Below are 14618 nucleotides of genomic sequence, written 5' to 3'. Positions count from 1 at the left end.
AATAAACAACCAGGACTGTGCCTCCTAACTCATGTGACTAAATGCGTAAGACTGTCAAACTACTACACCAATGGGACACACGACCCAGAAATAAATTCACACACACAGTGACTTAGTATTTGATACATGCCAAAAACAGACACTAGAAAAAATATTGCCTTTCAACATGTGAAACTAGGAAAACTGGATACACACATGCACAGAAGAATAAAACCTGAATTACAGGTTTCCTTTCTTGAGATAAACAAGTTTCTTTCACCAGATATTTGTGAATATGAATTTTTCAGTATCTACTAAGATATACATTTTCTTTATTAATGTGTTAATATGTTAAAGTACACTGGGTTTTTTTGTACTACTGTTAGACGCCCCCATTTGTGACTTTTACTTATCAGTATGTATGATAGGCACCTAAATTAGTTTCTAAAATCTCACTCACAAGGTGGGGCTTTAGTACAACAGGTAGTGCCAATCTTTGTACTAATATTACATAGAATTCACTGACAAAACAGAAAGAATTCAACAAAAGGGGAAGAGGATGTGAATAATTGGATACACAGTTACACGCACAGTAACATAAAACTCTACAGCAAGTACTTACATCTGCTTAGAAAGTTGTCGATATTTTTGTTTTTTCTTAAGGCAGGAAAGTCCAAATCATAAACCAAAGCATCCAATCCATCCTAAAGGAACAAACAGGTAGTGTTAGCAAAACAGAATGTTTTCTGATTTTAGAATTTCATATCCTCTCTTCAATACACCTTGTGTTCATTTAACATCCTTTACAAGGTTACAAAAGTAGTAAAAGTTCTTTTTTGTATTTTATGTAAATATTTTCTTTTTTACTTTCTAAATCTTCCAGTCAGTGGAAGAGGAAAATCACCACGTTGATTGCATATGATTATGATTCATATAATCTCTTTACAAGATTTTACATTCCACTTATCTTTACTACTAAATTTATCTTCATTTCACAAGTGATCAGCAAACTTATATTTGTGATTATAAATTTTTAGAGTAATAATAATAAACTAATATTTAATGAAGCATAAATTTAATGAAAACCAAATAATATTGAATGAAGCATAAAATTTAATACAAATGATACATAATCACATATGCAAGGTACAGGCATATTTAATTATAAAAACATAACAAGTGTTCACAGGGCTTACGTTCTCTCTTAAAGCACCTTCTAGGACAACAAACAGGAAATGAGAAATAGGAGCCTTTTGCTTTTAAAAATTAGATATTTATTAAATATATAAGCAAATGCTGGGCAATGTGAAGGTGTAGCAATCTATATAAGCAAAGGAAAATTTGTACTGAGACTATATCTTGTTATGTGAAATAAAAGAAGGCACATTCAAGTAATCCTAAAATTTCTTCATTACAAAGAGTTGCTCTTCGGTCAATGTGGTTTATGTACTTATTAGTAATAGAGAACAATGATTTTTGGATCATCTCAATAAAGTAATGAACTCCAGATATGTCTCAGTATTTTCTAGCTTTAAAAAAAGAAAAAAAATCAAGTAATTACAATCCAAAGGAAAACATACTTGTACTTACATGCTACTGAGAATACAAATCACATAACCTTTTTGAGCTTGTGTTTTCTTTACTGTAAAATGAGAACTAGTAGTTATCTATATATCTACTTGCATCTGATTTGTGAGACTAAGATAAGCATGTGAAACCCTGAATATTCCCATGTTTCTTTTATTATGTCCATAGTTGTCTCCCTATTGCTATGAATGACAAATACACATTTTAGTCATATAATTATAAATTTTTAAGAGAAAGCTCAGGTCATGATGTTAAAATCTTCACTAATTAGCAATTCCATCTATCATTTTTGACCACTGAACTTGGTAACATATTTAATATTAATGAAAATCTGGTCACCTCTACTAGCTGCATCAGGCCACTAAATGTTTGGCCCCACCATCAAATATATTAATTCTATATTAAGATGGGATGATTTATGTTTTTAAGTGCCACCCGCAGGCAAAATCCAAGTTATGTTAAGTCAAAGAAATAAAATTCCTGGAAAGATATTCTAGTGTAATCAAAGCATACACCAACTAAGGCTAATGAAAGTTAAGACACTTGAGTAAAGAGTTCAGGCTTCTATTCTGATAAAGTAGAAAAGCAGTTCAATACAAGCAATGTAAATATTCAACCATAAAGCAGAGTAAGAAATCCTCCAAAATTTAGTGGTTAAGGCCAATTGCTGCTCTTCCAGAAGACCTCTTTCAACTCTTAGCACCTACATCAGGTCTGTTACTCCAGTTTCATGGGTCCTGATACCCTCTTCAGCCTCTGAAGGAACCTGTACACACATGCTGCACATACACATAAATAAAAGTAAACTAAAAATTTAAAAATAAAAATTAATGAATTCTAAATTTCTTAAAAGGCCTATTATATAATCATATATAATACATAATATATTATATATATTATAAATATATAATATTTAATTATATCACACATAATATATTTAAATATACATTATATATTGTATATAATATATTTACATATAATATATTATATACAATATATAATATATGAATATATAAATATGATGTATTTAAATATATATTATATATAATATATTCATATTATATTACATGTATTTATATATAATATATAATATTACGTATAGTTAAATATTTATTATAAATATATATTATATATATATATATATATATATATATATATCAGTCTCCTTTCATGTACAGAAACCGTAGAAGAAAAAACCGAAAACTTGTCTCTCAAGAGTTCAGAAATAGGGGGCTGAAGAGATGGCTCAGAGGATAAGAGCATACTGGCTGCTCTTCCAGAGGTCCCGAGTTCAATTCCCAGCAACCACATGGTGGCTCACAACCATCTGTAATTAGACCTAGTGCCTTCCTGCCAGCAGTACATTGTATGCTTAATAAACAAACAAACAAACAAACAAATAAATCTTTTTTAAAAAAGAGTTCAGAAGTAGAGCAAAAAAGTAAATATAAAATATCTACCAACTATAAGTAGGAATTACATTAACAGAAAGGACTGCCTAATTTGGGGGGCTTTAAGAAACTCGTAGAGGGCTGGGCGGTGGTGGCGCACGCCTTTAATCCCAGCACTTGGGAGGCAGAGGCAGGCGGATCTCTGTGAGTTCGAGGCCAGCCTGGTCTACAAGAGCTAGGTCCAGGACAGGCTCTAAAAAAGCTGCAGAGAAACCCTGTCTCGAAAAACCAAAAAAAGAAAAAAAGAAAAAAAAAAGAAAGAAACTCGTAGAGATAAAACCTAGCAGGAGTAATTTGAAGATAGGGTCAAACAAGGAGGGAAAGCAAGGAGTTAGAGAAAAAAAGAGTGCTTCTGACTGGAAAGGGTAAGACGGCCGTGGAGGAGGTAAAACTGAAAAATGGGTAAGGAAACATTAAAGTATGACACACCAGGCTAGGAATTTGGGTGTTTATCTTCCAATACCCATGTGGAAACAAGAGTTTAAGAGGAAGGAGGAGAGCGGCATATGACATCTTTAATTTATGAAAGTCTTGCAATGAAATAAGATGATGATTAGCACTAGAAGACACAGAAGGAAAAGGAGCAATGAAGAGGATGCTCGTGATGTTGTAAAACTACAGGCCACAATTAGATAACAAACTAAACATTAAAACTGAGTGGAGACAAGAAGCAAAAGAACTTGATGAACAACTAACAAATGGCAGGATGAGCTGAGAAAGAAGGACATGCCTATGAAAATACAAGAAGCTTACAGAACACCAAATAGACTGAACCAAAAAAAAGTGTCCCCTTGCCATATAATAACCAAAACACTAAACATATAGAATAAAAAAATATTAAAAGCTACAAAGGAAAAAGGCCAAGTAACACATAAAGACAAAACTATCATAAGTATATCCAACTTCTCAATGGAAACAATGAAAGCCAGAAGACAGGCATCATGCAGACACTAAGAGACCATGTATGCCAGTCCAGACTACTAACTATATTCAGCAAAGCTTTCAATCAACATAGATAAAGAAAACAAGATATTTCGTGACAAAACCAGATTTAATCAATACCTATCCACAAATCCAGCCCTACAGAAAGTACTTGAAGGAAAACTCCAACCAAAGAAAGTCAGTTACACCCATAGGCAATAGATAATCACACACCAGCAAATTCCAAAGACAGAAACACAGACACACATAAAAGTTTCCAATATCTAGTCAACATAAGTGTTTCTAATTGATACATTCATACAAACAAGCCTACACATAACCACATACTTAACTGTAACAAATAAATGTTCAATTCTGTCTTAGGACCATTATCTCTTCTTCAAATATACATCTTTTCCTTATACTTGCATGATGCCCACTCCCACCCCACCCCCAGCAAGTTCCCTCTTTGTGGTGAATCTTTTGTCCTATTCCAAGACCTTGTTCAGTGTAGGACAGTAAACTCTTTACCAAATAAAACAATATTAACTTTTCCTATAATCATCCTCTCTTAGTTTTTTGTCAGATAGACAGTAGCTAGCATTATCTGGAAAAAGGAGCCGCAACTGAGAAAATGGATCCATCAGTCTGCCCTGTAGGCAAGTCTGTAGGGCATGTTCTTGATTAATGATTAATGTGGGAATGCCCAGTAAATTGTGAACAGTGCCACACCTGGGCAGGTGGTCCACGGAGGGTATCTATCTAAACATGAGAACTGTATCTATCTAAACATGAGACTAAAGAGCAAGCCAGTAAGCAGAATTCCACTATGGCCTAGTTCCTGTCTTCAAGTTCCTGCTTTCATTCCTGTTCTGACTTCCCTCAATGACGGACTATAAACTACAAGCTGAAAAAAATTTCCTTTTTCCAAGTTGCTATTGGTCATAGTGTTTTGTCATAGCAATAAAAGAAAACTAAGGTGCTCCCTATTTTATTTTACCGAAACTTGGTAATGTGTTACTATTATTTAATATTGCATGGTATGCATGATGGTGTCATTAATCATCACCCCATAACTCTTCACCATTATTCTTCTTCACAACACCAGCTTCATGCTTCATAGCTTACTTAAACTTACTTTACAGACACAAATCCATATTTTAGTAGGTGGTTTGTGAGTGTGTGTGTGTGGCGGGGGGGTATTTAAAAGTCTATTTGTCTTCCTCAGGATAAACTGGAATACTAACCATGCTGCTATTCATCATGTCATCTTACTAGAAAGCCAGGATCATCCTAAATTTGAATTTTCAGGATCTATAATGAATACCTTCAGCAATAACAGTCATGATTCATACATAGCCAATGTCAGAGAAGCAAATGATGTCAACAAACCATAGCAAGGAAAATCACCACTCAATGTAATAGAAAATTTATCCACAAAATGGTCAAAGGCTAGTGATGGCAGATGACCTAAGCCTACACTCCAGAAGACAAGTTTTACAAGCAACAAAATTAACCCTTATAGATTATCAGATAGTCTACAAACCTCCACATTCAACTCTTTGCTTGTTCCTACGTCTAAGTTACAGCAGTAGCGGCCTAATGTCAACCATTTGGAAACCCAGAACACAAACTGAATAGAGTACAGCAGTACATTGCTCCAATTCTTTTTGCCAATACCACAACTTCCTTAAATGACAATGGCTGTATCCACACCAAAAACTTTATCTTCTTGAAACTTTTCTATCTGCAAAATAGCTTTACTAAAGTTCTAGTAAAGGACATCTAGTAAAGGAGAACCTCAAGGAACACAAATCAACAGAAGTACGAAACCTCCCCATGTGGCTGCTCTGCACTGAGTCAATGCACTGGAGATGGCACACATAACCACATTCTAGGTACAAGGGTTTTTCAAGGTAATTACACAGACATGACAGCTATTTGTTTCTCTAAAATGTTCAGGCCTGGTCACTGCCTTTCTTCCACTCGATTCTCTCCTGCTGTTTCCACAGCCAGCTCAGTTCTCAGTAGGCAACTATCTTAACCTCATTAATATACCGCGGGTTCAGACAGATATCACTTTTACTCCTCATCTCATCAAATTTTTTCAATGATTTTAAATTTTATTTCTTACTCATTAGTGTGTGCACAGCATGGTACATCTGTGGGGGTCAGAGGACAAAGTATGGGAGTCAGATCTCACCACCATCAACTCTAGGGATCAAACTCAGGTCATCAGGCTTTGCTGTTACCCACTGACCCATCTCACCAGCCCCTCCTGTGGTCAGTTTGTGATTACTGTTTCTAAGATAAAGTATCACAATACTTATTTCCACAACCCTGTAAATAAATATTTGCTAAGGTCTTTTCCCTATGACTTCTTATCTCCCCTTGCCACTCAAAATTTTAGATGCCTATTTTATTCAAAAATTCTTCATTTATTGCATTCTGTGTGCCAAGTATTCTTTCCTACTCCCCACAGGAATTACTTATCTTTGAGGCACATTAAATAGTTACATTCTTCCTGTTGGACTACATAATAAATATCAGCAAGTCTGCCACTTACTAGCTATATATATGCTATTAGGTAGCACAACCTTTTCTGAGGTGTAACTGTATTCATAGTGTGGCAATAATATGTTTCACTTAATCCATAAAACCATTGTAAAGATTAAATAAATGTGACAAATCTTATAAAAATGAGCATTACTAGCTTGTGAACTTTCATTTGAAGTTCAGAAATACTGCAAGGGTCGGGAACAACAGGAACAACACAAAATAATATAACTTACAATGGGCCAGGCACTGCTCTGAGAACAAGTGACACATCTATAAACAATACAATCAACCTGTTTGCATGGGCTTTCCTGAACAGCATCAGTATCACAAAATATAGTAGCTCAGAAACCAAGGTCTTAAATAGTCTAAGTACATTTTCATTAAAGAAAAAAACATAATCTAAGAATTTCTAATCTCTTGATTTTTGTGAAAATATTTGTTCTTACATATAGTAAACTATTCTTGTATAACCTTTTCACATTAAACAATTCCAGACACAAAATCAATGAGTCAATGAATAAACAAATGTAATAAAGAAAACAAGTCCTTTTCTTATGGTAGACAAAATAACAAGAATTAAAGAAATGTAATAATGAAAGGATCATTTTGTTCAGATTTGATATAAAATGATTCCCTATCGCCCCTCAAAAAAAATGTGATCCAGGGGACAGAAGGTGAACTCAGCAGATAAATGTGCTTGCCACCAAGACTTTGATATTTGAGTTGGATCCCTGGAATTCACATGGTAGGAGACAACTGACTCCTGTCAAACTGTCCTGACTCCCCGCAACACACACCCATATACATTTAACCATATGCATGAGCATACACATACTAAATAAGTCAGATCTATCTCCTTTTCCTGGATTCTGTATCAACTTTGATTCTCAAACAAAATAAAACAAAAAATAGATCTAACAAGCAAAAATCAAACAAGTCAGTCATTTCTGCCAACAGAAAAAGTTAATCCTCTCCAACATGGTATAGTGATTAACTGCTTTTCTTTTAAAAAGAGCATCTTAAATGGGAGGCAAGACTTTTTTCTATTTATTCCTACTTTGATTTACTTTGATTTCCTACCAGCAGTTTCCCAAGAGATGCAGGAGGCATAGTATCTAGCAAGCCATACATACAATCACCTAAGAATACAAATTCCACTACACTACCTCTGTCAATGCTAGTACTCACTTGTTAAATGTATTTGGTTCTGAGGCAGTTGATCAATGAACAAGCATTTGGAAATCCTTCACCAGGTCATCCAAAAGAACACAAAGTACACAAAGCAGCATTAAAGATCCCAGTTGGTAGTTTTCAATTCAATCCTTAGAACTAATTAGAAATACCTTTTCTAATGTCGGAAATTTTAATAATTAAGCTTTTAAAAAGTAATTTCCAAACATATAAAAAATAACAGATAATCACTACTTGAGTTCCCTTAATGATGGTCTTTGGAAAGTATGTGGGATTGTCTAGCATGAAAATTCTTTTTCTTGGTTACATGAACTCCAATTTCCACCCTTCCCTCATTCAACTCTAAAATGGCATGGTGTAAGCTGGTTCACTCTTAAGTGCTGAAAATGAGCAGGCCTAAGCTCATTAGCTAGCATTCTGACCGCTAATTTTTACATACTGGCACATGATCTGAGCTGGTCTGATCAGTCAGAAATTCTAACTGGAGGTTAAAAGAGAAGAAGTTTAGCAATTTGGAAGCAATTACAATCAATCATCTTGCAATCCCAAGAAGCTGTCTACCCATGAAAGGAGACAAAAACCAAAAAAGCAGATTTGAAAAACTAGTAGCCAGTCACATCATCTGAGTTCTGAATCAAAGGCTTTAACTGAAAATGAAATCTACCTATGACTTATTCAAGTCATATTCTTTATTGTTTATACAATAAAAAAGTTGAATTTTCAAACCTTTGCAATCAAAACACTACTAATGGTAAGTAAAAAGTATTTATGCTAGGACCTTAGCCTTTTAGCTCACTATATTTCAATAGTTACAGAGTAAAGATGAAGAGAGCGAAAGTGAATGAGTTGAATGATGGCATTATAAGACAAGTCCATTGTTTTCACTAAGATAATAATCTAAAAGTCCAATAGATTCATGAGGTTAATTACTTCTATTTAAGGCCGTAGGTGGTATGGGAGATGCATCTGAGTAGGGTACTGTCAGAAGGCCCTTTAGTAACCTGAAACAGCAAGATAAACTGCCATAGGTAAAAATCTTTTGCAAGTTGGGCCAGGTAAATTTGACATGTTGGTAAAGAGGCCAAAAGCCAACTATTTATCAGGTTACACCACTGTTTTTGTGAGGTTTCAAACAGAGCTATGAAAAATGTCAGTTTATCTCATATCATTCTCATCACAACCTTTGATGTAAACAGAGACTGTGCTTTCATTTTTCTGGTCGCCCAGATCCGAATAATCACATAGAAACTATACCAATTACAGCACTGTTTGGCCAATGGCTAAGGCATATTCCTAGCTAGCTCTTACATCTTAAATTAACCCATTTCTATTAATCTATCTATAATCACAAGACTGTGGCTTTCTGGTAATGTTCTGGCATCTTTCTCCTTTGGCAACTACATGGTGTCTCCTTGACTCCACCTACTCTCTCCTTGATTTCCAGACTCCCCGGTAGTTAGGATTGTCAATCATGGGAGGCTTCCATTTGCCCTTATAAGTGGGGTTGCCAGACACCACACCCAAGGGCTGACTCACATTTAGGGTTGGCAATCTGAGTAGCCTCCCATTCTCTATCCATATCCTCATCCCAATCCTCTGGCTTGTCTGCATAGGGGTTCTGGGATATACTCATGTTCATCAGCTAACCAGCCTTCAGGCTTTGTGGCCTCTTCATCTGGAATTTTAGCAGGGGAATCTTCATCCCAGTCAACTGGTTTGACAGCATCTGGATCTGGTATTATGGATCTTTCATCCCAATCTCAGGCTTCCAATCTTCTGGGACCTCAATTTCACGTGAAACGTTTATAGCAGAAGTCATGCCATTTAGCAGATTTCCACTGTTCACAATAGACTGGTCAACTAATACTTCAAAACTATTGTCTGGGTTCAAGATTAATGTGTAAAGATGCATTTTCTTGTCAGTGAAATAGTTTTTAAGCTCTACATCAGTCCTCTTAGTGTGCTTTTCTTCATAAACACCTGTTTTGGGGGTTTTGTAGAAAAAGATGAAGTGCAGTTTGTAGTCCTCTCCACACTTATCTGGACCAAACATAATAGCTTAGGGAGTCTTGTCATGGGATTGATCCAAGTTGCATTCTGAGGTCTTGGAAAGCAGCTTCATATAGGCTCCACCATAACTCTATTCCGTTCTGAAAATTAACCTCATACCGAACAATGAGAGGCTTAAAATCAAACAGAAAGGGCTTGTTCAGTTTCGCAGAGATGGCATGATGCTTGACCCAAGACATCAGTATAAGTCTTTTATCACCTGGAAACTTTGTGTCCTTCATTTATTTCATCTACCTCCCACATTTCATCATATTTGGCAATTTCATCATCAGTGTCAACTTTTTTGGCTTAGAGAAAATGCAATCTGACAGAGATCAACTGTCAAAGGAGTCGGCAAAATAAACCTCCCCTGTTAGAACTGGAGCTTTGTAAGTGACCTTTGGAGATGAAGGAGTGGTGGTATTTGACTTCAATTTCAAATCTTCTACTTCATCAGTAACATCGTCAATATCCTCTTCAATATCAATCATGCCATCATCCTGTCCATCATGGGCAGGAACAGCTGCAGTTCCAAGGACCAGTAGCAAGCACAGTAACCACTTCCCTACCTCAAGCCTCCCCGGGACCACTAGCAGCTCTCGCACCTTCTCCCACCCACACACCCAGCCCTGTGCTAAAGTCAGTTGGTAGAGCATGACTCTTAATTGCAGGGTCATGGATTCAAACCCCACAATGGATGTCAAATGTAGCACAATTAATAAAAACCCAGAGACAGATATTGGAGTTCAACTTGAAGATCAGAAAAGCAAAGCAGCCAAGTCACTAGAGAGTTCTTACTTCTATGAAATCTTCAGGCTGAAAAAAAAAGAGCGAGTCCCGCCTTATATTCCTCTATAGCGCTGGGATTAAAGGTATGAATCACCACCGCCCAGCCTCTATTGCTAACTGGTGTGGTTGCACCTTTATGAAATCTTCAGACTTAAAAAGAGAATGAGTTCCTGTCTCATCCTGCTTTATAGTTTTCCTAGTGCTGGGATTAAAGGTGTGTGACTTCCTAGTACTGGGATTAAAGGTGTGGGACACCACTACCTGGCTTCTAGTGGCTTAGTTTTACCTTCTGGTCTTCAGCTAAGCTTTATTTATTAAAATACAAATAAAATATTATTATACTATGAAATATTCTTCTTAACTCCATTTTATAGACTGGAAAAACTGCAGTTTAGGAGAGTTTTAATTACTTAGCCAATACCTAAGAATCTAAGATGAACGTCTATGGTATCATCTACCTTGCTCCACTGCTGTCATTTTCCTAAAACCTGTTGGGCCATTCCCTTAATTCTCATGGGATCCTCATCTAGTTAAGTGGGCACCCAACTAACTATCATCAATTGATTGTTTTTCTTTCTGAGATCTAGACTTGACAGTCAACGGTTTAAAGTTAGTGATCAAAGTTAAAGCTGTTTAGATGTGATGTCTGGTCTCTGGGCAGCAGTACTTTCATATGTGATTAAACCCTGTCTGCAGAGAAAGAATGAAGCCAATATAAAGTGAGAGAAGAGACAGAGCTCTGGATCTTCACGTTTAATCAGATTAGTTTTCTTTGAATCTATAAATTCATTTTGTATGCAAAAATTTAAATTGGGTTTCACCATCTACAAATTAATTCAGAGGAAAAGGAAAGGGTGAGGCATGTACAGGATAGTTATTTACAATGCACAAATATTAACAGAATTAATATTCAGGATTCAGCTAAGATTTCAAATTCTCATTAAAGGTAAAACTAGCACACAAAACAGACACATACATGACAGCTATACAAATGAGTTCTGAACTACACAAAAGGTATGATATAGTGAGAGGTTGAAACAAAAGTCCAATACAGTTATGATGGATGCTGAAAATATAAAAATGAAAGAACTGGTGAAAGAACTCAAGGCAAAAAAATAATAGGCCTTGGAAATATGTGAGTAGAATGGTAAAAACAAGATGAAATACTATAGAAAGCCTGAAGAGCAGTGTATTCTGAGGAATGGTGGAAATGAAGACGAAGCAAGAAGGTAGGATTGAGATAAAGAAAAAAAAATATTGTATTGATCATGACTGGTAAACTGCTAAATTAGCCTGTTAGTCCAACAAGGTTGAGTTAAAATTTGGACTTGGATGGAGGAAACAGCAACAGAAAGCAAAGATTATATCAAGGAACATTTTAAGTTACCAGCCAGTATGACGGCACAACCCCTTAATTCCAGCATTTGGGAGGCAGAAAAAGGTTGATAAAGATTTCCATGAGTTCCAAGTCAGCCTAGTCTCTGTCTATAGAGACCAGATAAAAGTAACTATTGATACCTGTTCATTCCATCTGCATAATTAAAACCTATGAAATATTACCATGATCCTCAAGTTTATAAACTATGCTCAAATAAATTAGATATTTACCCAAGATCACACAACTAAATAAAAAGCTGAACTGTGGAATGGGGAGGTAGATTAATAATTCATTTGATCAATCCAAGTTCTTTTCTGGTGCGGGAGAATTGTTTATAATCTGTCAATCGTGTTTTAAATAAAATGCCGATTGGTCAGACAGAAGGTAAAGGTGGGAAAACCAGACAGGAAGGAGACAGAACAAGAGAACTCTGGGAAGGAGAAAGATGATTCCTCCCACTCCTGCCTAGACCACCGAAGCAGCAGGATGTGATCTGCCTCACTGAAAAAAGGTACTGAGCCACATGGCTAACATAGATCAGAAAAAAATGGGTTAATCAAGATGTGAGGGTTAGCCAGTGAGAGGTTAGAGCTAATGGGCCAATCAGCTTTATAACTTACAAAGATCTTTGTGTGATTTTCTTTGGGGCTAAACAGCTGTGGGAACCAGGGAGAACAGAAACCCCAACAAGCATGTTACAATTTTCCACAAGGACAAAATGATGAAGATAAGTAACAACATGAATAATGACAATAATAGCTAATATTGGCTCATTATCAGGAACTTGTAGGCATTATCCTTTCTAACATTCCTAGCAGTACTAAGAAAAACTATACTTACTCTTACTTAAAGATGATACACTTGAATCTTAAAACTCCTAAGAAGTTTATCCAAAATCACAAAGCTAATAAGCAGCTAACCTTGGATTCAGAACCAATCCTATTCCAGACTCATTCTCTTACACACTATACAACTATGAGTATAGTTTTTTCTCTGTTTTTGTCAGTTGATACAAGCTAGAGTCATCTGAAAAAAAATAGAACCTCAACTGAGAAATATATCCATAAGATTTGGCAGTAGGCAAGTCTGTAGGGCATTTTCTTGACTAATGATTGATGGGGGAGGGCACATCTCATGGTGGTGCCACTCCTGGACAGATAGTACTGGGTTATATATAAAAAAGCAGGATATGCAAGCCATGAGGATCAAGCCAGTAAGCAGTATTTCTTTATGAGACCGTTTTAGTTCCTGCCTTTAGGTTCATGCTTTACTTGAGATCCTGCCTTGGCTTCCCTTGGTGATGAACTGTGACCAGGGTGTGTAAGCCAAATAAACCTTTCCCTCCTCAAGCTGCTTTTGGTCATGGTATTTATCACAGGAATAGAAAGCAACTAAAGCAGGTGAGTGATAAAAACTGGGAAAACATTTTATTTTTTCTATCACTGTGTTCAGGGTGGTGAAGTAGTAGTGATAGTTACTCTTCTCATTGCTTGATAAAATAACCGAAAGAAGCAACTTTCTGAAGGAAAGCTTTATTATGACTCAGTTCCTCATAGCCAGTGGCTTGTTTCTCATAGTTTGTCCATCCCACTTTTTAATACAAGTCACGATCATCTGTAAAGAAGTGGCACCATCAAAATGGGCTGTGCCCTCCCCATCAATCATTAATCAAGAAAATGCCCCACAGACTTGCCTACAGGCAAATATTAAGGATACATTTCTCAGGAGAACAGAACAGTAGCAATGGCTTAATCTGGTTAAGCAGCAGCAATCAGGACACAGAGAACTGACCAGATGCAGAGGTGAGCCTGTTCTATTGCCCTAGATTTTCCAACTAAGCCCCATGCCCAAATGTTATATGACTTTAAAAACTTTTTAAAAAAATGCCACCAGGCGAGGACCAAAGACTTAAAAACATGGGCTATGCATTTTCATATTTAAATCTTTATTTTATTTTTCAAGACAGAACTTCTCTGTGTAATAGCCCTGGCTGTCCTGAAATTCCCACTGTAGGCTAGTCTGTATCTTTAACTCTCAAAATATTTGCCTGCCTCTGCCTCCCAAATGCTGACTAAAGGCGTGCACCAACACTGTTCCATTTCACATTTAAATCTTAACAGTTGACAATTTAAATAAACTTATGTCTACCAAAGTTAACTGGAAATGATTCGAATTAGTGAACTTTTTATATTATTAAAGTATTAAAAATTCCAAGGTTCAAAGATAGAAGATATTGCAGTTTTTCAATTTATAATTTAAAGGGAAAACTAAAATTCAAGGCTTTGGATTCTTAATCAGTTTTTGACTATATAATACCTACAGTTTTGGAAATAACAGTATGAATTCCCTAGGCCAGCAAGTATTTGTCAAGACAGTTCTGCTTAGGTCATCCTCATGACAACAGTGTAAAGTAGGTATCATCACTCCATCTCAAATGAGATAACAAGATATTATAATGATTAGTAAATTTTCAAAAACCAATGGTTAGAACAGCCCTAACAGCTAGGAGTGATAGCCCAGGCCTGTAATCACAACCCTTGGGAGGCAGAAGCAGGAGGATCAGAAGTTCACAGCTACATAGCAAGTTCAGGGCCAGACTGGCCTACTAAGGCTCTTATTAAAAAATAAAAAATTTAAAGTCCCCATTATATAATACAAAAAGCACAGCCACACAGCCTTATCAGCACAATCCGGTTCTATATTACTACAGTTTA

The 14618-nt window shown here is 36.1% G+C and overlaps 1 protein-coding gene across 2 annotated transcripts in view; it reads right to left on the bottom strand.

Moving 5' to 3' along the window:
- The window catches only part of Rock1 (Rho associated coiled-coil containing protein kinase 1), a 139930-nt gene that overhangs the window by 108146 nt on the left and 17166 nt on the right, over nucleotides 1–14618 (bottom strand). For both annotated transcript variants that reach the window (XM_038329667.2, XM_038329666.2), the window contains exon 2: nucleotides 602–683. In XM_038329667.2, the coding sequence (XP_038185595.1) occupies nucleotides 602–683 (82 nt within the window). The remainder of the gene's footprint in view (nucleotides 1–601; nucleotides 684–14618) is intronic.

This window comes from Arvicola amphibius, chromosome 5, assembly GCF_903992535.2.
Source record: "Arvicola amphibius chromosome 5, mArvAmp1.2, whole genome shotgun sequence".
NCBI lineage: Eukaryota > Metazoa > Chordata > Mammalia > Rodentia > Cricetidae > Arvicola > Arvicola amphibius.
Note: the sequence above shows the minus strand (reverse complement) of the source record. Positions and strands in the feature narration are given on the sequence as shown.